Source organism: Erithacus rubecula (assembly GCF_903797595.1).
Source record: "Erithacus rubecula genome assembly, chromosome: 29".
In the NCBI taxonomy this organism is placed as follows: domain Eukaryota; kingdom Metazoa; phylum Chordata; class Aves; order Passeriformes; family Muscicapidae; genus Erithacus; species Erithacus rubecula.
In genome coordinates, this window is record NC_136681.1 from 1029651 (window position 1) to 1053114 (window position 23464).

At 61.7% G+C, this 23464-nt stretch overlaps 4 protein-coding genes across 9 annotated transcripts; 2 read left to right on the plus strand and 2 right to left on the minus strand.

The window, feature by feature from the left end:
• Nucleotides 1-629: 629 nt before the first annotated feature.
• CAPG (capping actin protein, gelsolin like) lies at nucleotides 630-3223 on the minus strand (the record flags this gene model as incomplete). The annotated part of the gene is given in 7 exon segments (XM_079328970.1): nucleotides 630-737; nucleotides 823-945; nucleotides 1766-1844; nucleotides 1942-2060; nucleotides 2063-2085; nucleotides 2159-2281; nucleotides 3178-3223. Coding segments are annotated over 7 exon segments (621 nt in total).
• Nucleotides 3224-5770: 2547 nt separating this feature from the next.
• On the plus strand, nucleotides 5771-13158 carry AEBP1 (AE binding protein 1). Of its 4 annotated transcripts, none has more exons than XM_079328866.1 (21): nucleotides 5771-6096; nucleotides 6230-6646; nucleotides 6900-6971; nucleotides 7442-7513; nucleotides 7623-7709; nucleotides 8228-8332; nucleotides 8437-8526; nucleotides 8964-9032; nucleotides 9112-9186; nucleotides 9270-9379; nucleotides 9452-9591; nucleotides 9680-9764; nucleotides 9839-9983; nucleotides 10075-10163; nucleotides 10508-10631; nucleotides 10715-10911; nucleotides 11202-11381; nucleotides 11459-11798; nucleotides 11888-12027; nucleotides 12100-12199; nucleotides 12278-13158. In XM_079328866.1, exons 1-21 carry the CDS (start codon nucleotides 5853-5855, stop codon nucleotides 12826-12828), a joined length of 3432 nt encoding a protein of 1143 aa, XP_079184992.1. In that variant the 5' UTR covers nucleotides 5771-5852; the 3' UTR covers nucleotides 12829-13158. The 4 variants fall into 4 exon arrangements, with proteins under 4 accessions (XP_079184992.1, XP_079184989.1, XP_079184990.1 ...); XM_079328863.1 differs by having other exon boundaries at nucleotides 5772-6096; nucleotides 6221-6646; nucleotides 8225-8332; XM_079328864.1 differs by having other exon boundaries at nucleotides 5772-6096; nucleotides 6221-6646.
• POLD2 (DNA polymerase delta 2, accessory subunit) lies at nucleotides 13120-19428 on the minus strand. 2 transcript variants are annotated; one of them, XM_079328877.1, is made up of 11 exons: nucleotides 19322-19428; nucleotides 18495-18743; nucleotides 15933-16054; nucleotides 15156-15279; nucleotides 14958-15072; nucleotides 14595-14793; nucleotides 14402-14482; nucleotides 13940-14097; nucleotides 13700-13827; nucleotides 13522-13623; nucleotides 13120-13425 (listed from the first exon to the last, which is right to left on the minus strand). In XM_079328877.1, the coding sequence occupies exons 2-11, from the start codon at nucleotides 18712-18714 to the stop codon at nucleotides 13268-13270; spliced, it is 1407 nt and encodes a 468-aa protein (XP_079185003.1). In that variant the 5' UTR covers nucleotides 18715-18743; nucleotides 19322-19428; the 3' UTR covers nucleotides 13120-13267. The 2 variants fall into 2 exon arrangements, with proteins under 2 accessions (XP_079185003.1, XP_079185004.1); XM_079328878.1 differs by having other exon boundaries at nucleotides 19238-19375.
• A 52-nt stretch (nucleotides 19429-19480) lies between these two features.
• On the plus strand, nucleotides 19481-21254 carry GNLY (granulysin). Of its 2 annotated transcripts, none has more exons than XM_079328988.1 (4): nucleotides 19481-20119; nucleotides 20642-20766; nucleotides 20843-20953; nucleotides 21033-21254. In XM_079328988.1, exons 1-4 carry the CDS (start codon nucleotides 20077-20079, stop codon nucleotides 21198-21200), a joined length of 447 nt encoding a protein of 148 aa, XP_079185114.1. In that variant the 5' UTR covers nucleotides 19481-20076; the 3' UTR covers nucleotides 21201-21254. The 2 variants fall into 2 exon arrangements, with proteins under 2 accessions (XP_079185114.1, XP_079185115.1); XM_079328989.1 differs by having other exon boundaries at nucleotides 20645-20766.
• The last annotated feature ends 2210 nt before the right edge of the window (nucleotides 21255-23464 follow it).

A 23464-nucleotide genomic window follows, 5' to 3' on the forward strand; every position in this document is an offset into this window, starting at 1 on the left:
CCTGGGGCAGGATTTCCCCCTCTGGGGACAGGGATTGGGAGGGGGTGATGGTTCCCATGCCAGCCCTTGGCATCCCTCTCCACCTGTGTCTGGGGTGGGTGGCCCATGTGGGTGATCCCCTGGCATTGCTGTTTGCTGGCCTTGTGCCTTGCAGAGGGGGATGTCAGAGCTACTTGGGACAGTCCCTGTCACCCTCTCACTGTGTCCCCATCCCTGGGCACCTTTCCAGATGAAGACCATCCTGCCAGCAGCATTGTCCAGCACAAAGCAGGAGTCAGGGCAGAACGGGGTGGTGGCCATGGGTCAGGTCCATGTGCCCTGTCACACCCAACCCCTGCCCATGGAGGGGATGTCACTGCGGGGTCACCTGGGGCCTGTCCAGCCCAGTGTCCTCTCCTTCCCACCCAGCCACTCTGGCATTGCCCATCCTTGCCTGCTCCAGGGCCCCTGTGGTGTCCCCTGGCCATGCTCAGCTCCATGTGACTTTCCTAAGGGTCACCAGAGTATGCCTGTGCTGTCCAACCTCGTGTACTCTTGGGGGCCATCGTGGTGCACTCTACCTGTGCCCAGCCTCATGTACCTCCTGTGCCCACTATGGTGACACTTTGGCATGCCCAGCCCTGGTGCCATTATGGTGTCCTGCCATGTCCTTGCCTTGTAGAGGACAGTTGTCCCCATGTTGCTCTGGTGTCCTCCTCAGGGCTGCCCCCTTGCAAGGGGGGCTTGGGTGCCAGCACCTGCTGGGGGATGAGACTGGTGGGGGGGGGTCACAAAGCCACCCCAGGGATACCCAGAGCCTGTCTCTGCCCAGTGAAGACATACCTGGACCATCTCAGGTGGCTCCTTGCCATCAGTCACCATCTCCAGGTGTGCTTTGCCACCCCACTCACTGTCCCGGATGGCAGCAGCCAGCCCCTGTGTCCTGCTGTGCTCCAGGACATTGATCTGGGAAACCAGACCATGAGGGTTTGGGGACAGGGAGGGGGGCAGTGGTGATGGAACTGCCCCAGGGTAGCCCTCAGCCCACCTCACCCAGGCTGGGGATGGAGCAGCCCCTGGGGCTGAAGCTGGTGCAGGGAGATGCCATGATGGGAAGGGAAACACTGCAATGGATGGACAGACACCCCAACCAACCAGCATCCCTGCAGAGAGGGAAATGTCCCAGTGGCCACTGGAAGGACAGATAAGTCTTTCCAAGAGGAGGACTAACAGCCAGTCCTGTGGAGGGACACGTGCCCCAACAAAGAGGGACGTGCCAGTGAGCTGATGGACACCCAGAGGAGCACAGGGGACATGTACTTTGCCCATACCTGGTGAGAAGTGTCTGGGGGCCAGGGACGGCAACAGTGGGGACAGGGGGTGGGACAGTGGGGACAGGTGCCCTCTGCCCGAGGTCGAGGAGGAAGCAGTCACCAGTGTTGAAGCTGGCCCAGGACGGGTCCTGCTGGCTCGCCCCAAATCCTCCTCTTGCCCTTCATGTGCTAGAGTTTGGGCATGGGACTGGGGTAAAGGCTGAGGACACATCGCCCTCCTGCCAGCACAGGGGAGGGGCTCAGCACCAGATGGGGCTGACAAGCACCCAGCACGGACTCTGAGCAGCTGGAGGGGATGCTGAGTGCCCCACGGCGGTGCTGAGCCCAAGGTGGGGTGCCCAGACCCAGTGGGAGTGCCGAGTGTCTGGTGGGGGTGCCCAACATCTAAGAGGGATGGTGAGCAGTGCCCAGCACCCAGTGGTGCTGACAAGAACCAGCACAGCCATGGGCACCCAACAGGGATGCTGAGCACCTTCTGGGGGTGCCCAGCACGCCAGGGAGGGCATCGTGCTCAGCAAGGATGAAACAGCACTGAGGGTGCAGAGAGCTCAGCGGGGATGCTGGGAGCCTGGTGGGAATGCTGAGTACTGGGAGCACCCCGAGCACCCCCGGGGACCTCCACACCTGCTAGATGAGGCTGCGGGGCAAGCAGCGCATGAGGAGGCTGGGCTCGCTGCCCTGCACCTCGCGGTGGGTGCCCTGGTGCTCGCCCAGCAGCGAGCTCAGCTGGGCGGAGAGGAGGGCTCGGGCTCCTCCTGCGAGGAGTCCCGGCCTGGGGGAGCCAGGTGACACCCAACCCCACCTGGCTCACGCCATCACGCAACCCCTCCATCCCCCGTGCCCACCCACCCGCAGGCGGGGGTGGGCTCGCTCCTCCAGCCCGTTGTGCAGCACCACGTACGCGTCCCCCGAGAAAACGCCCGGGGTGGCCTCGGGCACCGGCACTGGCCGCAGCTGCGCCACCCCGGCTGGAGGCACCGGGGCCGAAAGAGGAACCACAGTGGGGCGGGGGTGGGGTCAGATCGGGGGAGGGGGAGTGGACAGGGGGTACATTTTGGGAACAGTGGTGTGCGTGGCAGTGGGGCTGTGGGGACAGAAGGATGGGTGGCCAGGTAGACCTGTGGATGGAGAGACACCGCGAGATGGTTGCAAAGGATGGAGAGCCAGGAGGGAAGTCAAGGACACCTCAGCAGACAGAGCAATATCCAGAAGGACAGACGGATGCCCCAACAGGCACCCGGCAGACTCCCTGATAGACAGACACCCAGAAGGACAGATAAACACACCAACAGACATCCCGAAGGGCAATTAGATGCCCAGATGGACACCTAGAAGAACAGACAGACACCCCGCTGCGTACATGGACACTGTATGAGGAAGACGGGCACCCCAACGGGCAGACAGACACCCAGAGGATGGACAGACACCCCTGCGTACAGATGGACACATATGGGTAGGGGAAGACTCCCACGGGCAGACAGACAATCCAATAAATGGACACCTAGGAAAATGGACAGACGCCCCAATAGCCAGAGGTGTCCTGACATACAGCCAGAAGGACAGACTGGCGCCCCGGCAGACAGACCGGCGAGGAGTACAGCCCATGACGGACAGACGGACAACCCGACAGCGCCCCCCTCCGAGAGACAGACGGACGGACCCCCACGGACGGACGGACCCCGAGAGATGCCCCGGCAGCGCCCGGCTCCGTCCGGGGCCGCCGGAAGGCGCCGGGAGTGACTCAGGCGCAGGAAAGGGGACGCGGGCGGCGAGTGAGGGACGGGAATGGGCGAGCGCCAGGGACTCCCCAGCCGGGCTGGAAATGCTCGCACTGGGTAGGGGCACTGAGCCCTGGGAGCCCTACCCTCCCGGGACCGCTTCTTCATGGGACACTCTCCCTGCCTCCACATCTTGATGGGACCCTCACCCCACTGGGATCCGTCTTCACACTAGTGGACCCCACACCATTCTGCGGATCCCCCTGAGGAACTCCCTCCTCCTGAACCTCCTCAATGCTGCTGGACCACCACACTCTCAGGGACCCCCCGCCCCATTGCTGGGACATCCATTCTCCTGCTCCCACTCCGGGATCCCCGTTCCGCCGGGATCCTCATGGGATCCCTACCCCATCCTACTCGGACCCGCCCTTTTCCAGGACCCCCATCCCTCCTGTGCCACCTGTGGGCCATTCGTCCTGGGGTCCCAGGCCTCTGCCCCCCTGCCAGGGGCTGCACCAGCTCTGGGGGTCCGCGGCAGGTGGAATCTTAATTGAGAAGGGGGGACTAAACTGGGCGTGAAGATGGTACTGGAAGCTGTGGTGGATGGGCTGTATGAGGGTGGAGCTGAACTGGGAGGGGGCTGTAGTGGCTGGAGGGCTGTACTGGGTGGTCTGCATGGGGCTGGGATTGGGGGAGCTATACTGGGAGCTGTTAGTGGGGGGGGATTTGTACTGAAAATAGGAGGGCTGTACTGGGGGAAGACTGTAGTGGGGGGAGGGAGGGGAATTGTACTCGCGGCTGTGCTGGGGGACCCATAACAGGCTGGGGAGGCTGAAATGGGAGTGGGAGTGGAAATGGAAGGGGGGACATTCCTGGGGGCTGTGTGAGGTGGAGTAGGGGCTACAGCAGAGGCACTGGGAAGTCACTGGGCTGCACTGGGAGGCACTGGGAAGTGCAGGTGGGGCCCCCCAGCTCCCGGCAGGCCCCAGCATTGTTGGACAGTGAGTCATGGTTGGGGGGGCCACGCGTGTGCCGGGGGGGGGTGTCAGACATGTGACGATGGCGGGCAGCCTGAGCTGCCACGTGGCCCTGCTGCCACTGCAGCCCAGGGAGCCTGCAGGGCCCGGGACGGTGGGGGACACTCAGAGCACCCCCAGCATCACCCCCAGTGCCCCAGGGGGCACACAGGGGGTGCACACCCCAGCCTGAACCTCAACCCTGGAAGTGGGGGCTCGAGTGGGGGGGGATCACATATGTGTAATGCATGTGCAGTGTGTGCAGAGTGTGTGCACTGCATCCATCCCGTGTGTGTGCAGAATGTGTGCCCTGCATCCATCCCCTGTGTGTGCAGTGTGTGCCTGCATCCATCCCATGTATGTGTGTGCAGAGTGTGTGCCCTGCATCCATCCCATGTGTGTGCAGAGTGTGTGCCTGCATCCATCCCATGTGTGTGTGCAGAGTGTGCACTGCATCCATCCCCTGTGTGTGTGCAGTGTGTGCCTGCATCCATCCCCTGTGTGTGCAGAGTGTGTGCCTGCATCCATCCCATGTGTGTGTGTGTGCAGAGTGTGTGCCCTGCATCCATCCCATGTGTGTGCAGAGCGTGTGCCCTGCATCTATCCCATGTGTGTGCAGAGTGTGTGCCTGCATCCATCCCATGTGTGTGCAGAGTGTGTGCCTGCATCCATCCCATGTGTGTGCAGAGTGTGTGCCCTACATCCATCCCATGTGTGTGTGCAGTGTGTGCCTGCATCTATCCCATGTGTGTGTGTGCAGAGTGTGTGCCCTGCATCCATCCCATGTGTGTGTGCAGAGTGTGTGCCCTGCATCCATCCCATGTGTGTGCAGAGTGTGTGCCTGCATCCATCCCATGTGTGTGCTTCCTCTGTGTGTGGCCAGCCCAAGGTGCAGCCACACATGTGCAGAGTCTCATGTGCAGTGTATGTATACCATATGTGCAAGGTCTCATGCACTGTGTGACCTGTGTGTGGCATTCCATGTGCAGTGTGTGTGACCTGTGTGCACAGGGTCTCATGTGCAGTGTGTGTGTACCACGTGTGTTCTGAGTGCCAGGTCCATGTGCAGTGTGTGACCCGTGTGTGTCCTGTGTGCATGTGCAGTGCATGTTCTGTGGTCTGTGCATCTCCCTCATTGGGTCTCCTAACAGGAGCAGCGTGTCCGTGCGCTGCTCCGGTGCTGCGGCGGCGAGTGGGGCCGGTGCCAGTGCCGTGCTGGTCCCCACTGCCAGTCCCTGCAGCCCAGCACAGCGCCCGTGTGCGCTCAGTGCCAGTCCCGGTGCCATTTCCGGTACCAGTGTCGGTACCACTGTCAGTGCCTATGCCAATCCCGGTGCTAGTCCCGATGCCAGTACCGATCCCGGTGCTAGCGCAGTGTGAGTCCCCGGCAGTGCTAGCTAGTCCCGGTGCCAGTCCCGGTACCAGTGCAGGTATCACAGCATCGGTCCCCGGCAGTGCCAGTCCCGTGCTAGTCCCGGTACCAGTGCCCATGCCGGTGCCAGTCCCGGTGCCGGTGCCGGTGCCAGTGCCAGTGCCAGTGCCAGTGCCAGTGCCAGTGCCAGGCAGCGCCAGTCCCGCCCGGTGTCAGTGCAGATTCCCGGCAGTCCCAGCCCCGGTGCAGTGCCAGTACCCGGCCGGCCACAGTGACAGTGTCGGTGCCCGTCCCGTTCAGGGCGTCCCGGTCCCGTTAAGCGCCAGTGCCCCCTCGGTGCCGAGCAGATCCCGCCCCCGGCCGCAGCACCGCCCCCAGCCCGCCCGGCCGGGGCTTTCGGGGCTCTCGAGGAGCGGGGCCGGTGCGGAACGCGATGGTCCCGGCGGGGCCGCCCCGCTCCTGCCTCCTGCTGACGGCCGCGCTGCTGCCGCTGCTGCCGGTACCGGCACCGGGGGCCACCCCGGGCCCCCCCGCGCTCACCGACGCCGAGATCGAGGAATTTCTGCGGGGCTTCCTCGGACCCGGGGACGGCGGGGACCGGGACGGGGACGGCACTGAGCTGGGCTTCGACACCCACCTCGACATCAGCACCGTCCCCGACACCGACACCGGCACCGGTGAGTGATCGGCACCAGGATCCCACGGGGAACGGGGCGGGGCGGGGTGCAGGGACCCCCCAGCCCGGCCCCGCCACGCGCACCCTGCCACGGACTGGCTGCCCCCCCACTTCTGTCCCCTCAGGCTCTCCAGGGTTGCTGACGGAGCCTGAGAAACCCAGGAAGGGGAAGAAGGAAAAACCCGCCAAGAAGCCAAAGGAGAGACCCCGGGGCCCAAAGAAGGATAAGGACAAGGTCAAGGACAAGGACCGGGGCAAGAAGGAAAAACCCCCCAAGAAATCCAAGGAGAAGCCACTGAAAGGCTCTGAAAAACCTCCAAAAGGCTCTGAAAAACCCCCAAAAGGTTCCAAGAAGCCCAAGGAGAAGCCACCTAAGGCCACCAAGCCCTCTGGCAAGAAGCCACCAGAGCCACCAAGCGCTCCCACTGAACGCCCCCCAACCCTGCAGCCCTCACAGGGAGAGGAGGATGAAGAGACACCCGAGTTCCTGAAGCCTTTGCACAACAAGGAGGAGGAGGAGGAGGAGGAGGAGAAGGATGGAGGTGTTCGAGGTGAGTTTTGGGGACACCCATCTTGCCACTAGTGGGGTTGGGATGGGACATCTCAGCACAGCAGGGCATCACCCCACATCCTGCTCAGTGGCCCTGGCAGCACCTACAGCTGGCTGGGCTCTGTCCCCTTGAGTTTCCTCTCTGTCCCCTTGCTTTCCTTCCCATGGATTTTCTTCCCACTGGGGGCTAGTGGGGGCCCAGGACAGTGGCCTGGGGAGGCCACACCAGCCCCTCATTCTGTCTCTGTCCCCAGGAGAGCTAGAAGAGCCACCAAATGAGCGCTGGGGGCTGGGCCGGGAGGGCTGGAACCCTGAGCCCCAGCCAGGTGAGTGCCCAGTCCCCAGGGCCACCACCCTGTGTCTTGGGGACACTCCTCTGCAGGCCAGGGCCACCCCTCTGCACCCTGGGGCTATCTCCCTGTGTCTTGGAACCACCTCCCTGTCCCCAAATGTTACCTTCCAATGCCATGTCCCAGCTCCCCAGAACCATGCTCCTGTAACACAGGCCACCTCCTTGTTCCCAAATGCACCCCTGTCACCTTCCTGTGTCCCAACACCAGCTCCCTGCATCCTGCTGCCATCACCTTGCACTCCAGGACCACCTCCCTCCTCCCTGGTGGCACTTCCCTGCACCCCACTGCACTCTGGACTAATTCCCTGCTCCCAAGTGCCACTTCCTATGTGCTCCAGGGCCACCACTCTTACCTCAGGGCCTCCTTTCTACTCTCAAGTGTTGTCCCCTGCCTGCACCCCAGTGCCACCCTGTGCCCCTTCTCCATCTGTGCCTTCTCTGCAGAGGTCCCTGAGGAGCCAGAACCCCCGACTCTGGACTACAACGAGCAGCTGGAGCGGGAGGACTACGAGGACTGTACGGTGCTGGGGGGTGGGTGGGGAGCCACCAGGGCCCCTGGCCTGCAGCAAAGGATGGAGGGCATCCTCCCCTGCTCTCACCACAAAGCTACCCTCTGTGTCCCCAGTTGAGTACATCCGGCGGCAGCAGAAGCCCCCCAAGCCCCCAAGCAGAAGGAGACCCGAGCGGGTCTGGCCCCAGCCTGAGGAGACACGTACGTGGGAGGATGGGGACATGGGGTGCTGGCACCACCCAGGGTGAGGTTGGGGGACAGTCTCTAGCCTTGGGAGCCCAGGGAAGCAGCATTTTGGGGTAGCCTGGAGCTGGGGTGAACATGGGACAGCATAAGGTCTGTAGGAGCCCTGTAGGGGTGTGGGGATCTCTTGGTGGCACAGTGATCCTGTGGGATGTAGAGGGATCTTGTAAGGGCACAGAGAACTCTGCAGGGACATGGGGACCCTGTGAGGGCATGGAGGACTCCGTAGGGACATGGAATTCCCATGGGAGCATGGGGGACTCTTGGGGGGACACTACAGGTGTGGGGATCCCTTAGGGGCATGGGCACCCCAGGGGGTTACAGAGGGTCTGGTCGGGACATGGTGACCGCATGGTACATGGGAACTGAAAGGCAACACTGGGTTCCAGAGGGGCATGCTGACCCCATAGGTGGGGACATGGGGACCCCCTCATTGCCTCCCCATCTGCAGCACAGCCCCTCCCCTCCCCCAGCAGAGCCGGAGGAGCCCCCCCCGCGGCCGCTGCCGCAGCCCCCCTTGCCCGGCCCGGTGACTGAAGGCGACTATGGCGAGGGCTTCGAGCCGCCCGACTATGGCGACTGTGAGTGATGGACCAGGAAGGATGAGGCATCCCAGCACCCCCAATCATCCCTGCCCCTCCTGTCTCCAGAAGGTTGTCCCAGCCCCTCACCCTGTGCCCCCCAGGGACCTACGGGCTGCCCCCACCGAGGAAGCCCCATGAACACCCGGACAAAGAGGACAGGGTGGAGACAGACAAGGAGAAAATCAGACCCTGTGAGATGGGGTGGAGGGGGCTGGGCAGGGTGGGCAGGGCACAAGGGGGGGCAGGCATGTGCCCATAATGGGCATGTGTACCCTGGGATGGATGGCAGAGCCATAGGGAGGGTGGCATGTCCCTGGGCTGGGCCCCATCCCCATGGTCGGTGTCAAATCCCCACAGCGGGTGGCACATCACCAGTGTGGGTCACATGTCACATGGTCAGTGACATGTCCCTGAGATAGGTGACATATCTGAAAGTTGAGTGTCATCTCCCTGGAGTGGGTGGCATGTCCCTGGGGTGAGTGACATGTTAAGTGTCACATCCCCAGGGAGGTGGCATGTTCCTGGGGTGGGTGTCGCACCTCTAGCATCAGTGGCACATTCTTGGGGTGGGTGGCATGTTCCTGGGACTGGTGTCACCTCCCTGGGGTGGGTATCACCTCACCAACAGTGAAGCCCAAGAAAGAGGAAGAGGAGGAGGAGGAGCACTGGGCAGAGGAGAAAGGCCAGGACCGCAAAGGTGGGTGCCAGCCCCCATTCCTGTCCCCTCACACCTGTCCCCATCCTTACCTCCCTCACTCTGCCTTTTCCTTTCCCAGGAAAACCCAAAAAACCAGGAGGAAAGAAGTGGGATCCAGATGAGGAGGAATGGACCCCTCCAGCAGAGAAGAAAAGTGAGTGGCCCCATTTCTGGGGTGACAGGGACACCCTGCTGGGGAGTGGAAGCCCATCACCCCCTACCCCCTGCTGTCCCCAGGGTGTCCCCCAATTGGGCTGGAGTCCCATCGCATTGAGGATGACCAGATCCTGGCCTCCTCCATGCTGCGTCACGGGCTGGGTGCCCAGCGTGGCCGCCTCAACATGCAGGTGAGGGTCACCCCAGCAGCCCCCCCACAGGCCATGGGGCCCCCCCACCCACATCCCCTCACTGCTCCCCAGGCGGGCGCCAACGAGGACGATTTCTTTGATGGGGCATGGTGTGCCGAGGACGACAGCAGGGCACACTGGCTGGAGGTGGACACCCGCCGCATCACCATGTTCACCGGCGTCATCACCCAGGGCCGTGACTCCCAGATCCAGTATGGGCACGTGGGGGTGGAGATGGGGACATGGGGCAGAGGAGCAACGAGGGGACCCCTGTCCCAACCTGCCCCTGTCCTCCCACAGTGATGACTTCGTCACCAGCTTCTATGTGGGCTTCAGCAACGACAGCCAGCACTGGGTGATGTACAGCAATGGCTATGAGGAGATGGTGGGGACCTGTTCTGGGCGGGTGACGTGGGAACAACGGGGAGCCTCTTGGGTGCATCTCTCCCTCCTTGGCAGATGTTTTATGGCAACGTGGACAAGGACACACCGGTGCTGAGTGAGTTCCCTGAGCCAGTGGTGGCCCGGTATATCCGCATCTACCCCCAGCGTTGGAATGGGAGCCTCTGCCTGCGCCTTGAGGTCCTGGGGTGCCCCCTCTCTGGTAACAATCCCCCCACGAAGCAGCCTGGGGGCCATGGGGGGTGGGATCTCTAAAGCCAACCCCTGCTGCTGTGTCCCTCTCCCCTCCACAGCTGTCAGCAGCTACTACACCCAGCAGAATGAGGTGACCTCCACGGACAACCTGGACTTCCGACACCACTCCTACAAGGACATGAGGCAGGTGGGCACTGCTGGGGGGCAGATCCAGAAGGGGGTGGGATGCTCTCTAGGGGATGGAATACTTTGTCAACAAATTCATTGAGTGGCATTCACTGTGGGGTTGGAACACACATGGTTGCAGGATCCTCCATGGTGGTGGGATCCTCTGTGGGGTGGGATCCTCCGTGAGGAGTGGACGCCTCTGTGGTGGTGGGCACATCTTTGGGGCATGGCATTCTCTGTGGTTGTGGGCACTTCCGTGGTGGTGAGCATCTTCATAGGGTGGGATCCTCCATGGGCATGGGATCCTCTGCAGGGTGTGGCTCATCCCCCCAAGCACTGCCCCCATCTCTCCCCACCCTACAGCTGATGAAGGTGGTGAACGAGGAGTGTCCTACCATCACCCGCATCTACAACATTGGCAAGAGCTCACGGGGGCTGAAGATCTATGCCATGGAGGTCTCCGACAACCCGGGCGAGCATGAGACGGGTGAGGGAGGAATGAGGGTCTGGGCACCCCCAGCCATGGTCCCGGGTATTTGCTGACCGTCCTCGGTCCCCCCCTCACTGCAGGTGAGCCCGAGTTCCGGTACACGGCGGGGCTGCACGGGAACGAGGCGCTGGGCCGGGAGCTGCTGCTGCTGCTGATGCAGTTCCTGTGCAAGGAGTACCAGGATGGGAACCCCCGCGTGCGGGGCCTGGTCACCGACACCCGCATCCACCTCGTCCCATCCCTCAACCCCGATGGCTACGAGCTGGCCCACGAGGCGGTGAGCGGGGGCAGGGTGGGATGGGCCGTGAGGCAGTGAGATAGGACAGTGAAGCAGGGGGGCTGGATGTGGGGAGCTGGGGTGGGCTGTGGGGCAGTGGGATGGGGATGGCAAAGCAGTAGGATGCAGCCCCCCCTGACAGCTCACCACTGCCCAGGGCTGGCCACAGGGCTCCAAGCTGGGCACCTGAGATGTGTCAGAGAAGGGGATGGGACCTGGAGCAGTGGGATGGGACATGGGTGGTGAGCTGCAGCCCCCCTATACTCACCAGTGTCCTGGGCTGCCTGCAGGGCTCTGAGCTGGGCAACTGGGCACTGGGCCATTGGACAGAGGAAGGCTTTGACCTCTTTGAGAACTTCCCTGACCTGGCCTCAGCGCTGTGGGCAGCTGAGGAGAGGCGGCTGGTGCCCCACCAGTTCCCCAACCACCACATCCCCATTCCGGAGCACTACCTGTCTGAAGATGCGGCGGTGAGTGCGGCACAGGGCACAGGGGCCTGGAGAGGGTGGCAGGGCGTGACACCTCATACCCTGTGCCTGCCTCACAGGTGGCAGTGGAGACACGGGCTGTCATGGCGTGGATGGACAAGAACCCCTTTGTACTGGGAGCCAACTTGCAGGGTGGGGAAAAGCTGGTGTCCTTCCCCTTTGACACGGCCCGGCCCAGTGCCCCAACGCCGGCAGCTGCCCCTCGTCCCCTGGACTATGAGGATGAGCACCCCGAGCTGCAGGAGACACCTGACCACGCTGTGTTCCGCTGGCTTGCCATCTCCTATGCCTCAGCACACCTCACCATGACCGAGACCTTCCGTGGGGGCTGCCATGCCCAGGACGTAACTGACGCCATGGGCATCGTGCAGGGTGCCAAGTGGCACCCCCGGGCTGGCAGTAAGTTGGGACCAGAGTTGTGGCTGCCTCATAACCCGGCCACTGTCAGGTGGGCAAGCAGCTGGGTGGGCGTTTCTATGCTCTTGCAGGTATGAATGACTTCAGCTACCTGCACACCAACTGCCTGGAGCTCTCCATTTACCTGGGCTGTGACAAGTTCCCCCATGAGAGTGAGCTGCAGCAGGAGTGGGAGAACAACAAAGAGTCTCTGCTCACCTTCATGGAGCAGGTGTGTACTGGGACACGACCACAGCTGCTCCACCTGCTCCACACAGTTCACTCATCCCTTTTCCTTACCCAGATCCACCGAGGAATCAAGGGTGTGGTGACAGACCAGCAGGGAGAGCCCATTGCCAACGCCACCATTGTGGTGGGGGGCATCAACCACAACGTCAGGACAGGTAGGTACCGTGAGGTGCTGGCAGGGTCCTGGCAGCACCGCGCCGCCCTCAGCCCACGCTGCCGCTCCTTGTCCGCAGCCAGCGGCGGGGACTACTGGCGCATCCTGAACCCGGGCGAGTACCGCGTGTCGGCACGGGCCGAGGGCTACAACCCGAGCGTCAAGACTTGCCACGTCCTGTACGACATCGGGGCCACCCAGTGCAACTTCATCCTGTCCCGCTCCAACTGGAAGCGCATCCGGGAGATCATGGCCATGAACGGGAACCGGCCGATCCGCCGGGTGGTGCCCGGCCGGCCCATGACGCCCCGCGAGCGCCTGCGGCTGCGGCTGCGACTGCGGCACCGCATGCGGCTGCGGGAGCAGATGCGGCTGCGGCGCCTCAACGCCACCGTGGCCACCAGCAGCCCCACGGCCCCGCCAGCCACCACGGCGCTGCCCTTCCCCTTCAGCAGCACACCGTACACACCCTGGAGCCAGGAGCCACCCACTGCTGGCACCTGGGAGATGGACACTGAGACAGAGGTGGTCACTGAGCTGGTGACAGAGACGGAGGGCTGGGAGTTGCACACGGGGACAGTGCAGCCCCTCACCACAGCCGAAACCTACACCGTGAACTTTGGGGACTAGGGACACTTTACACCTCACTCTGCTTCAAGCCACGGTCGGATGCTTCGGCATCCGCGTCCAACATCTTCCCTGAGCCCAGGCAGCTGTTCCAGGTGGGCTCCAGCCCCTTGCTGCTTCCAAGGACAGCAGGCATTGCCACCAACAGCTGGATGCTGTCAGGGACATGCTACTCCATCCTTTGGAGCTGGGGTGGCAGCCCACTGTCTGTGCTCCAGTGTGGTGGCAGGAATGGTACTGCTCTCCTGGGCAGGGCCCACGGAGGCAGGCACAGCCTTTCTCCCCTCCATACAATTTTTGTTACACAAATAAATCAAGTTATATTGGTATGAACATCTTGTCCCTCCAGTGATTCCCCAGCTCTGTCACCCTCCCAGATGACAGACAAAGGCAGTGGGTGCCAGGACCCCTCGAAGGGTGGGGGCTTGTGCCCTCCCTGTGGTCAGTGTCCAACTTCTGTGTCCCCATCCTCACTGTCAGCCCCAAAGCCAGAGAAGGTGATGGGCTGGCAGGTGAGGTCGCGCAGGTTGACGAGGCAAGCGGTCTGCGTGGCACTGAAGTCCGGCACCGTCACCAGCAGCACCCGCTGCCCCTCCTTCCCTGCAAACACAGGTGGATGTCAAGCAGAGGAGACACCAGCACTCCCAACACGGGTTCCCAGCTCCTGCAAGGATTTGGGTGTGCTGCAAGACTCACCTTGGAGCAGCTTGGACTGGAAGTGGGGCGCATTGCCGCAGAAATAGACATGAGGGCACTCAGTGAGGATAAACGGGTCAGATTTGTAGAATGGATAACAGCCTGGGGAAGATGAGAATTAATGGGGGAGCCCCTGGCAAAGCCCCCCCATTCAACAATCCCCCAGCCCTCACCATACCCAGGGTGTCTGGGGCTGTGGGGCTGATGTGTCCTGCCAGCAGTGTCCACTCCAGGATCTCCAGGTAGTCATCCATGCTGCTGTACTTAAAGATATCACTGATGTTTTGTCCTGACGTCCCCAGAAACCTACATTATGGGGGAAAGAAGGGGAGCTTTAGATGGAGGATGTGCTGGGATGTGGCCCAAGGTCCCACGCCACTGGCAGTCACCAGAGCTGGTAGTGCACCAGGCTGTTTACCTGACACCGTCCAGGCTGGCCTGGTAGGGGTTGGTCACGAGGCGCAGGGTGGCGTAGGCACTGGCCAGGGGCAGCATGCAGCGGTGCAGGGGCTGCTGCGGCAGCGTGTAGTTGGTGGGGTCAAACTCACCGGGCATCACATCCACAGGCACCGAGGTCTGGAGGTAGAGTGAGGATCAACCGGGCAGCCAAAGTGGCCTCCAAGGGGGCTCAGAGCAAAGCCCTGGTGTTACTGCTGCTCCTTTTTCCCAGGACACCCTGTTTGGCTTCACAAAGGAGGCCAGATCCCAGGAGAAGGATTTGGAGCTAGGCTGTCATCTGCATCCCCATGTGGGATACTCACACGGAAGCTGGGTGCTGGGGAAGTTTTGCCACCCTGCACTCCAGACTGCTACCCCGCCTCAGGAACAAGGCTCCCTCCCCCAAAGGAAGCTGATTCCTCTGCCAACCCCAAGTACTCACACAGAGCTGCAGTAGGATCTCATCCAGCATCTTCACAGCCTCCACACTTGCAGCCTGCGTCTTCTTGGTCAAGTACTTGGCCTGGGTGAGCAGGAAGACGGTGAGGGACAACCCTGCACCCCCTTTGCTCCCTCCCCACACCCTCCCAGCACCCCAGGAGCACTGTGAGGCTGCAGCCCCCTCCCTGCTGTACCTTGTTGATAGTGTCTCGGCTCTGCGTGTTCTGGCTCAGCAGATTCCCAGCCAGAATGACACGGGTGATGTGGGCAGCACAGCTCTGCTCACCCTCTGCACCCAGCTGCCCTGTCACCACATCCACTAGCAGCTGGGTGCTCAGCAGGGCCTCCCCACTCACGCTGCCCAGTCCCAGTCCCGAGGCCAGCAGCACGAACCTGGACAGATGGAGAGGCTCAGGCAATGTGCCACCCTCCCAAACTCAGGGGTTTCAGAGAGCCAGGGCAGGGGGCCCAGACCCCCTGCCAGCCCTCTTGGCACAAGGGGCTGAGGACACATCAGGGACACAGGGCCAGCCCCAGCCCTGCTGCTGCTGCCTCACCGGTCAGAGCTGGGCCCGTTCCAGGGCAGCGCTGGTGGCAAGTCAGCGAAGCAGAGATCCTCCACCAGGAACTTGCCATCGTCCTGCTCGCAGCCATACACAGCCAAGATGGTCCCTAAGGCACAGCAGGCCTGGTCAGCTGAGCCCTGGCCAGTGCCTGCAGGTGGGTGCCACCACAGAGCCACCACTGTTCCTTACCCGTCACCAGCCTCTGCACATCAATAGCTCCCTCCAGCTTGATCCGCTGCAGCTCATCCTCCAGCATCAGCTCATCAGAGGGCTGGATGTACTTGGGCAGCGGTGGCTGAGGCACCAGGTTGTGCTGTGAGGGCACAGGGACAGCTCTGATGGGCTCAGCAAGGACCAGCAGCCCCCAAGGACCCTTCCCAACCCCAGCTCCCATCAGCAGTACAGCCAACACCCAAGCTGGGGGCCCTGGAAGCTGGAACCCCCCACATGGGCTGGTTGCACTGAGTGCTGGAAAAGCATCACTGTGCAAGAGTGGTGGCAAGCAGGAGGGAGAAAAGATGGACAAAGGGTGGGTTTAGATTGGATATTGGGAAGAAATGACCTGTGAAGGTGGTGAGGCCCTGCCACAGGTTGCCCAGAGAAGCTGTGGCGGTCCCTGGATGCCTGGAAGTTTTCAATGTCAGGTTGGATAGGGCTTGGAGCAACCTGGGCTAGGGGCAGGTATCCCAGCCCATAGATGAGCTTTGAGGTTTCTTCCAACCTGACCCATTCTGTTTCCATGATTTCATAAGGACCACACAAACCCACACACACACACACACTAGCACAAGAGGTGGCACCAAGGTGGCATCCAGGGACAGGCTGGGCACAGGCCATCCTTCCCAAATATCAGCCAGGTCCCTGGCTAGGAAGAGCACAGGAAAGCCATGGAAACCCAGCTGAGCTCTCAGGTGTGCTGGCACAACCCCCCGAGCTGTGTGGAAGAGGAAGGTGTAACCCCATTACCTCTTCACTGATCTCCTGCAGGATGGAGGGCTGGAGCTGCATGGACTTGAAGAGTGTCCCCACCACGCAGCACCTCTCTCCTGCCTGCAGCTCCGAGAGCTTCCGCAGCGCGATGTCATTCCCTGTGGAGAGACTGGGTCAGGGGCCTCGGGGTGAGGGCAGGCATGGGCAGGGCTGGCAGGGGCAGCTCAAGGGCCCCAGCAAGAAGTGCAGGGGAATGTTGGGAAGCCTCCTGCTTTTCCTCAAGGCACAGTGCCCAACAGACATGTGTGGGCCAGATGGGGCCAAGGAGCATTCCAGAGCCTGCAAGCCTGCAGGCATTTCCTCTGTGCTGCGGCAAAAGCTGGGTCATGATGGTGTACTCAGCTTCCAGTTACAGCTCTGCTCTGGAAGGGTTCAGGATGCAGTGTTCCTGCCCTTGGGCATGGTGAGCTGCTGTTCCTGCTCTTCACCTGGGGGATGACCCAAACATCCTACTCAGAACTGACAGGCAGATCACTCAACACCCCCAAACCTGATTTCTGCCAGGGTCAGGTCCTCTGCCCCAGATCCCCACTGAGATTCAGGATCCCCATCAAATCCAGAGGAGATCCTGGTATGCTGACAGGGTCCTGGGCTTTAGAAAGGGATCCACAGGGGATACAGGCTGGGAGAACCTCAGAAACTGCAAGAAACATCTCAGCCCTAGCTGCATGCACTTTGTGGCTGAGGAGCAAATATCTCCCTCACCACAAAGTGAACCCAAAACTTCTTACCCCACACCCGGGGATCTAGAGGTGCTCCAGCCCCATCCAGTGTGTGTCCTCCCATCCAGTATATGGCTGTGGGACTGTCATTCCCTGTTTAAACTAGCCTGTGAAGTCCATCCTGAGCCTCAGGACCAGAGAAGAGCAAGGAACCTGCTCTTAATCTCCTGTCCCGAAACAACACTGCCTGTACCAGCTCTTCATCCTTTCTGGGTGATACTTCTCCTCCCAAAAATCTCACTTTGCTCATCACACGCTGCTGAACGTGACACTTGTTCCAGGGAGAGCACCCTGCTGCCATCCCTGGCACCCCACACTGGAAACATGGATTCCCAAGCCCAGGAATGCAAACACTCTGAGTCAGAACAAAAACAATCCTGTTGAACTTTCTTATTTTTGGCTCAAACTCCCCAAAATGTGTGTTCAGGGGGAGGGGGTTGTGCTCTCCAGATTTTTGCCTGCAGGCGCTTCCTGCTGGGAGACAAACCCCAAAATCTGGTCCCATCCCAGTACTTCAGGAGGTGGAGCTTTACAAACCATGGGATCCTGTCACACTTGGCAAAGTCCACGGCGGCCAACCAAGGAATGACATCTGCCATGGGACCAGCACTGGCTTTGCTTCCACACAGCCCACGGGGCTGGGGAGAGCACAGGAACAGGCATCTGGCCCAAAAGCTTCCACTGAAGGGGTTTTTGCCCATAGAAGGGCAAAGCTGAAGGAAATTGGATCGCAGGCCGTGCCCATGCCGGGGGGGCAGAGCCCCAGCATTGCTTCATCTCGCGGATGGAAAGTCTGAGCACGAGGGTCCCACCCGCAGAACCACAACCCCCCAGCCAGGAAGCAGCCCCCCCCAGCACAAGCAGCACCTCTCACACCCCTGCACCCTCCTGTACCCCACTTCCTGGCCAGGGCTGCCCAGCCCCAACCTGCAAACTTCACACTCAACTCCTGCTCCCAAAAGTGTGTGGGGCGACGTGACAAAGACAACGTGTTCTCCCTGCCCACACCCCCCTTCTATCTGTGATGGGGAATGCAGTTTGTCCGAAGGTCAGAACTCCAGGTGGGAGCTGCAGCAGGATTATCACATAATCCAGCTGCAAATTATCTCATCATTACTGTGCATCCCAGAGATGCAGGGCTGAGCTGTTTTGGTTGGGCTCTGCTGTACATCCCCTGTTAAGGCTGGAGACTGGCAGAACTGTGTACACTGGAGCTGCTCAGGTTGCAGGGAGGTTGTGAGTGGATTCTAGCCTGGCAGGGATGGACTATCCCCAGCAGAGATGGACTTGGCCCCCAGGGATGCCTGCAGGGTACATCCAGCCTGCAGATGGGAACACTCACTGCAGATATAAATCTGGTCAAACACAGACCTAAAATCTGAAGGCAGTTCCACAGATGTTTGTTGCTAAGATCACCCATGAACCCATATCCCCAGATGCCACATCTGCATAGCCGTTATTACCCCACAGGGATGGGGACTCCAGAAATGCCCTGGGCAGTCTGTGCCAGGCCTAGACAGCCCTTTCCATGAAGGAATTTTCCCAATATCCAATCTAAACCTCTCCTGGTGCAACTAGAAGTTGTGCCTTCTTGTCCTGTCCCCTGCCTCCTGGCAGCAGAGGCCGATCTCCTGCTGGCTGAACCCTCCTGCCAGGAAGTTGTGCAGAGCCAGAAGGTCCCCCCTGAACCTCCTTTTCTCCAGGTTGAGCCCCCCCAGCGGATCCTGGTGCTGCAGCCCTCCCCCAGCTCCATCACTGCCCCTAGAGGCACGCTGCAGCCCGCAGTGTTTGCCCTGGTACCGGGATCCCGGCTCACCCCAGCGGCTCCGCGCGCGCCGCTCCAGCCCCGGCCGCATCCCGGCGAGGCGCACGGCGTAGATGTGTGCGTACTGCCGGGAGAAGCCACGCTCGCCCAGCTGGAAGGGCTGTGAGCAGTCCGAGTATCCCGACACAGGCACCCGGGGGAAGGTGGGGGGCTCGGCCGAGGGGGGCGCCAGCAGCCCCTGCGCCAGAGGGGCTGCCTGCTCCGAAAACATGGTGTGGCACGTGGGGTCTAACGCTGGGCCTGGAAAATAAACTGGTGAATTAAGGATCCTGGCTCCCACCCGGCCATCACCGTCACCCCAAGACACAATAGTCCTGAAAATTCCCTTCCCCACCCTCAAAACACAGACCACGTCCGGGTCTGACCCTCCCTCTGCACATTGCACCAGCTCAGCCCCCCCTTCCTCCCCCCTCCTCCTAACCCAGGCATACCCAAACTCATCTTGGTAACCGCACCATCCCAGCCTCGCCAAAAATCACCCCCCTAGAATCCACAAAAAATCCCCCCCCCGAAGTCCCTACAAAATACACCTTGGCCACCGGATTCCCCCAGGACCCCCCCTCTCCCAAATGGACCCAGGCCCTGCATAGGCTCCGGACATCCCAGGCACTGGTGACCCCCAGCACGCTCCCTCTGGACCACTCCTCCTCGCGGCACCGGAGCCCCCAAACACCCCCGAGGACACAACAGCGCCCCCCAAACCCCCAAACCCCCGTCAGGCTGCAGGGCCTCACAGGATCCCCCAAAAGCGGGGTCTCCCCCACCGCAGAGAGCGGACACGCCCTCGGCCGCCGCCCGGGGCCGCGCGGGTCACGTACGGGGGGAGGGGTCGCAGGCCGAGGGGCACCGCCGGTACCGAGCCCCGCCATCGGGGTGGGGCTGCGCGGGAAACGGCGCCAACACCGCCAGCCCGGAACCCGGGTGACCGCGCGGCGGAAGTGACGCCAGAGTCGTCGTGGCAACCGCCGCGCGGGTGGGGCGAGAGTCCCGCGCGGGGAACGCGGCGGGGACATGAAGGGAACATGGCGAGGACACGGAGGGGACCGGGCCGACCCCGCGGGGGGGGCCGGGACAGCGAGACATGGGGATGGACTCCAGCGCTGCACGGAACCCGTGCTGGGAAGGGGACATTGTCACCGAGCCCAGCGAGGACAGCAGCGCTAACCCGGGGGGACACTAACCCCAAGCCCTTGGGTTCCCCAGAGGCCGGAGAGGTCCAGAGAGGACCCCCGGGACAGACCTTCCCGAGCTTGGGATAGACCTTCCCGAGTCCTCGGGGTTTCGTCACTCCCTCCCCGCCCCGCACTCTCGGAGAGCTTCTCTGAGGGGACGCGGCCGGGGAGGTTGGCGGCTGTTGAGCTCCCCCATGTTCCCCCCGAAGCCCCCCATACCCTCTTCCTGCGGGGGTGGAGCTGTGAGGCAGGAAGGGCCCTGGGGAGCCGCCGTGTTCTGTTTTAAGGAGTTTTGGGGTTTTGGTCCCCCACCTCCGCAGCCTGCGGCTCCTCTATAAAAGGTGTCAGGACACAGTCACCCACTGTCAGTCACCTGCTGTCACCAGCTCAGTGGGCTCACCATGGCTGCCACCTTCCTCCTGCTGCTGCTGCTGCTGCTGGGAGGTAGTGGGGACCCTCCTGCCTCCCAGGGGGGTTGGTCACCCCGAACTAGAGGGGACAGGAGTCACAGGGACAATGGGGATAACAGCCTGGATGATTGAGCTTGGGGTGGGCTGGGGTCTGTGTGAGGACCTGTGTGTGACAGGGATGGGGTCTGTGTGGGGACAGGCACTCAGGGATGTGGGAAGGAGGACAAGGGGACAGGCAGAAGGTATGGAGGCATGGGAGTTGCGGGGGTGGGGTTTTATGGGAACAAGCTTCTGGGGATGGCAGGGATGGGGTCTGACTGTGGAGCCAGGGATTATGGACAGGGTGCCCATGTTGGGACTGGCACCTGGGGACGTTTGGGGACAGGGTCTGCAGGGGGACCTAGGAAGACTGGGATCAGAAGGATGTGAGTTCAGGCAGGAGGGATGGTGGGGATGGGGCTGGTGTTTTAGGGGTCTGGGCACCTCCAAGGCCCCTGGGGACCTCAGTGATGGGCACCTAACCTGCAGCCATGCTCACCGTCCTGTCTTTGTGTAGCAGCACAGGCCGCGGCCCCCCCGCCCTGCCAGGGTGACCCGGTGTCCTGGTGCTGGAATGTGGCCATGGCCACACACTGTGGCTGGGAGGAGCAGTGCCAGGACCTCTGGGACAGCCTGGCCCTGGTGAGCACCCCACCCCCAAGTACTCCAGGGCCACCCCGGAGTGCAGGCAGCCCTGAGGACCTTTGTGTCTTCACAGGGAAATGTGGCTGATGGGGAGAGCGTGGCGCAGGGCAGGGGCATTAAGTGCAGCCAGTGCACCAAGATACTGAAGAAGATAAAGGCGCTGGCAGGTGACGATCCTGATGAGGTGAGGGGTGTTGAGGGTCTGGGGGGCTGGACTGGGGGCCCTCTCCCTGTGGCCCCCTGACCCGCGGTGGCTTTGGCAGGCGGCGGTGGCAGCAGCACTGCAGAAGGGCTGCCGGGGGCTGGGCCGGACCATGGGCAAGCTGTGCCAGCGGCTTGTGAAAAAGTACCAGGACCAGATCACCGAGGCGCTGCAGAACGGAGACATGGCCCAGGACATCTGCACTGCCATGGGCTTCTGCCGGTCTTGAGCACAGTCAGTGCCCAGCTCTATCCTGATCCTGCATCCCGTGGGCTCATCCTGCATCCTGATCCCATGCCCCCTGTCCTGCACCCCACATCCCGATCCTACATCCTGCACCCTGCATTGCAATCCCATTCCCCCTGTCCTGTACTGTCCTGCACCCTACAACCTGAACCTTGTGCCCACATCCTGCACCCATATCCTGATCCTGCACCAAATGTCCTGCACCCCATGTCCCAATCCTGCACTGTGTCCTGAACCCTGCATCCTACACCTCGCATCCTGATCCTGCACCCCACACGTGCCGGAGGGGTGGGAGTGTGCTTGGGATTTCTGAACTGTCCCTGCTGCAGCTCTGTAGGGTGGGGTGAGCCAGGTCACCCCAAAGTGCATTGTGGAGCAGGGGGAAGGCTAAAGAAGCTGCTTCCGCTGGCCCCCGACTCACCCCGCACTCTTTGCTTTCTCCAGAGGCACAGCCCCGAGTGCCCCCCAAACCCCTACACCCTTCCCCGATGCCCCTACAGCCCAGCCATCCCCCTCCCCCACAATAAAGTCCCTCCTCTGGCTCCACGGGTCTTGTTTGTCTGTCCTGGGGAGACACAGTGACAAAGGGCAGGTGGGACCAGGCACCGGCAGAGGACAGTCTGGCCCCAGCCTGCCCCCAGCAGTGCCAAGGTGACACCGAAGGTGCCAGCGGTAGTGTGGGGATGTGTCCCATGTGGGTTGGAGTGAGTGGTTCCCTCCACACACCTGGGTGGTCCTTACTGTCACTGTTCCCTCACTGTGCACCAGCAAGCCCCCATGCCTGGCACTGCATTTGGCACTGTCACTTGTCACCCACTTGTCACCAGCACTGCCATGGGCTTGGGATCATCCCCACTGTCCCCAACACTGGCATTGGCACTGTCCCAGCTGTGGACAGAGGATCCCTTCTTCAGTCCCAGCCAATCAGAGCACAGGGAATCTTTTTTCCCTTTTTTTTTTTTTTTTTTTCTTTCTTTAATTCCAGCCAATTGCAGTGCAGGGAACCTCTTCTGTTTGCCCCCACTTAATCGGAACAGAGAGACTGCAGGTCTCTGAGGGCTGCAACCTATCAGAGCTCAAGGATGTCTTTCTGGTGCAAACCAATCAAAACACAGGGAATGCTGCTGGCTGAGGGCTGTGGCCAATCAGAGCACAAATAAATCCACTTTTGGCCATGGCCAATGCGCACAAGAAGCTCTGGTGCTGCTGGCTGCAGTCAGTCAAAACAAAGGGGTTCCTGCGGACTGAGGGCTGCAGCCAGGCAGAGCAGAGGCATCCCTGTCCCCTCCTGCAATGAGCTGTGGGGATCCCAGTGCTACCCATGGATCCAGGGGCTTCAGGAGCAGCACTGCTGGAAGCTTTGTCCTTTGGGGTGACACAGACACCCCCTGTGTCCCCAGCCCCTCAACGTGCACCCCCGAGCCATGGGGTGACCCTGCACTTCATGAGGACACCAAGACCCCTTGGTAGTCCCAGCCCCCTAAGTTGGCTCCACATCCAGCCCCTCCAAGTAATCCTGGATGCCCAAGAGTTACTCCAACACCCTGAGATGTCCCTAGGTCCCGGGTGCCTCCATGTTCCAGGGTGACTCCAGACCCATGCATGGCCCAAATATCACAGATAGAACCCCGGACAACCAAGGCAGCCCATGCCATGGGGTAACCCCACACCCCCAGGGCTGACCCCAATGCACCTCCGACCCTGCAGTGCCTCAAACCCTCAAAGGGATCCCAACATTCTGTGGTGTCCCAGGAGGACACCCCTCCACACCTGGGGTGCTCCAGGGGTGCCCATAACCCCCAGAGGGATCCCACTACTCTGCTCCAGACCCTCTGGTGAATTCAAATCTCTGGGGTGCCCCAGACATTTCAGGGAACATGGGTGGGGATATGGCTGGAAGGGATCCCCCCAGTATGCCCCCCCCCCCCAAAATCTGGCCCATTTCTGGTGCACTCTGGTCAGCTTCTGCACCCCAGGGATCACTGGTCGGGAGCTCCTCTACCCTGACATCCCCCCCAAAGTACCCTGAAAGAACCCTCTAGGCCAACCCCCTTGGGGGGCTTTCCCCATGCAAAGGGGCTGGGGTGCACTGGAGGCCCCCTTGCTGCAGCTGTGTGAGGATGGGGGAGGGGGTGAGGGCATGGGAAGTTCCTTGGCTGCCCCATACATGTGGGGCATCCCCATGGGGGTCTCTCTTACCAGCATGGAGAGAGAGGCACGAGGAGCACTGGCCCAAACAGGCCCAGA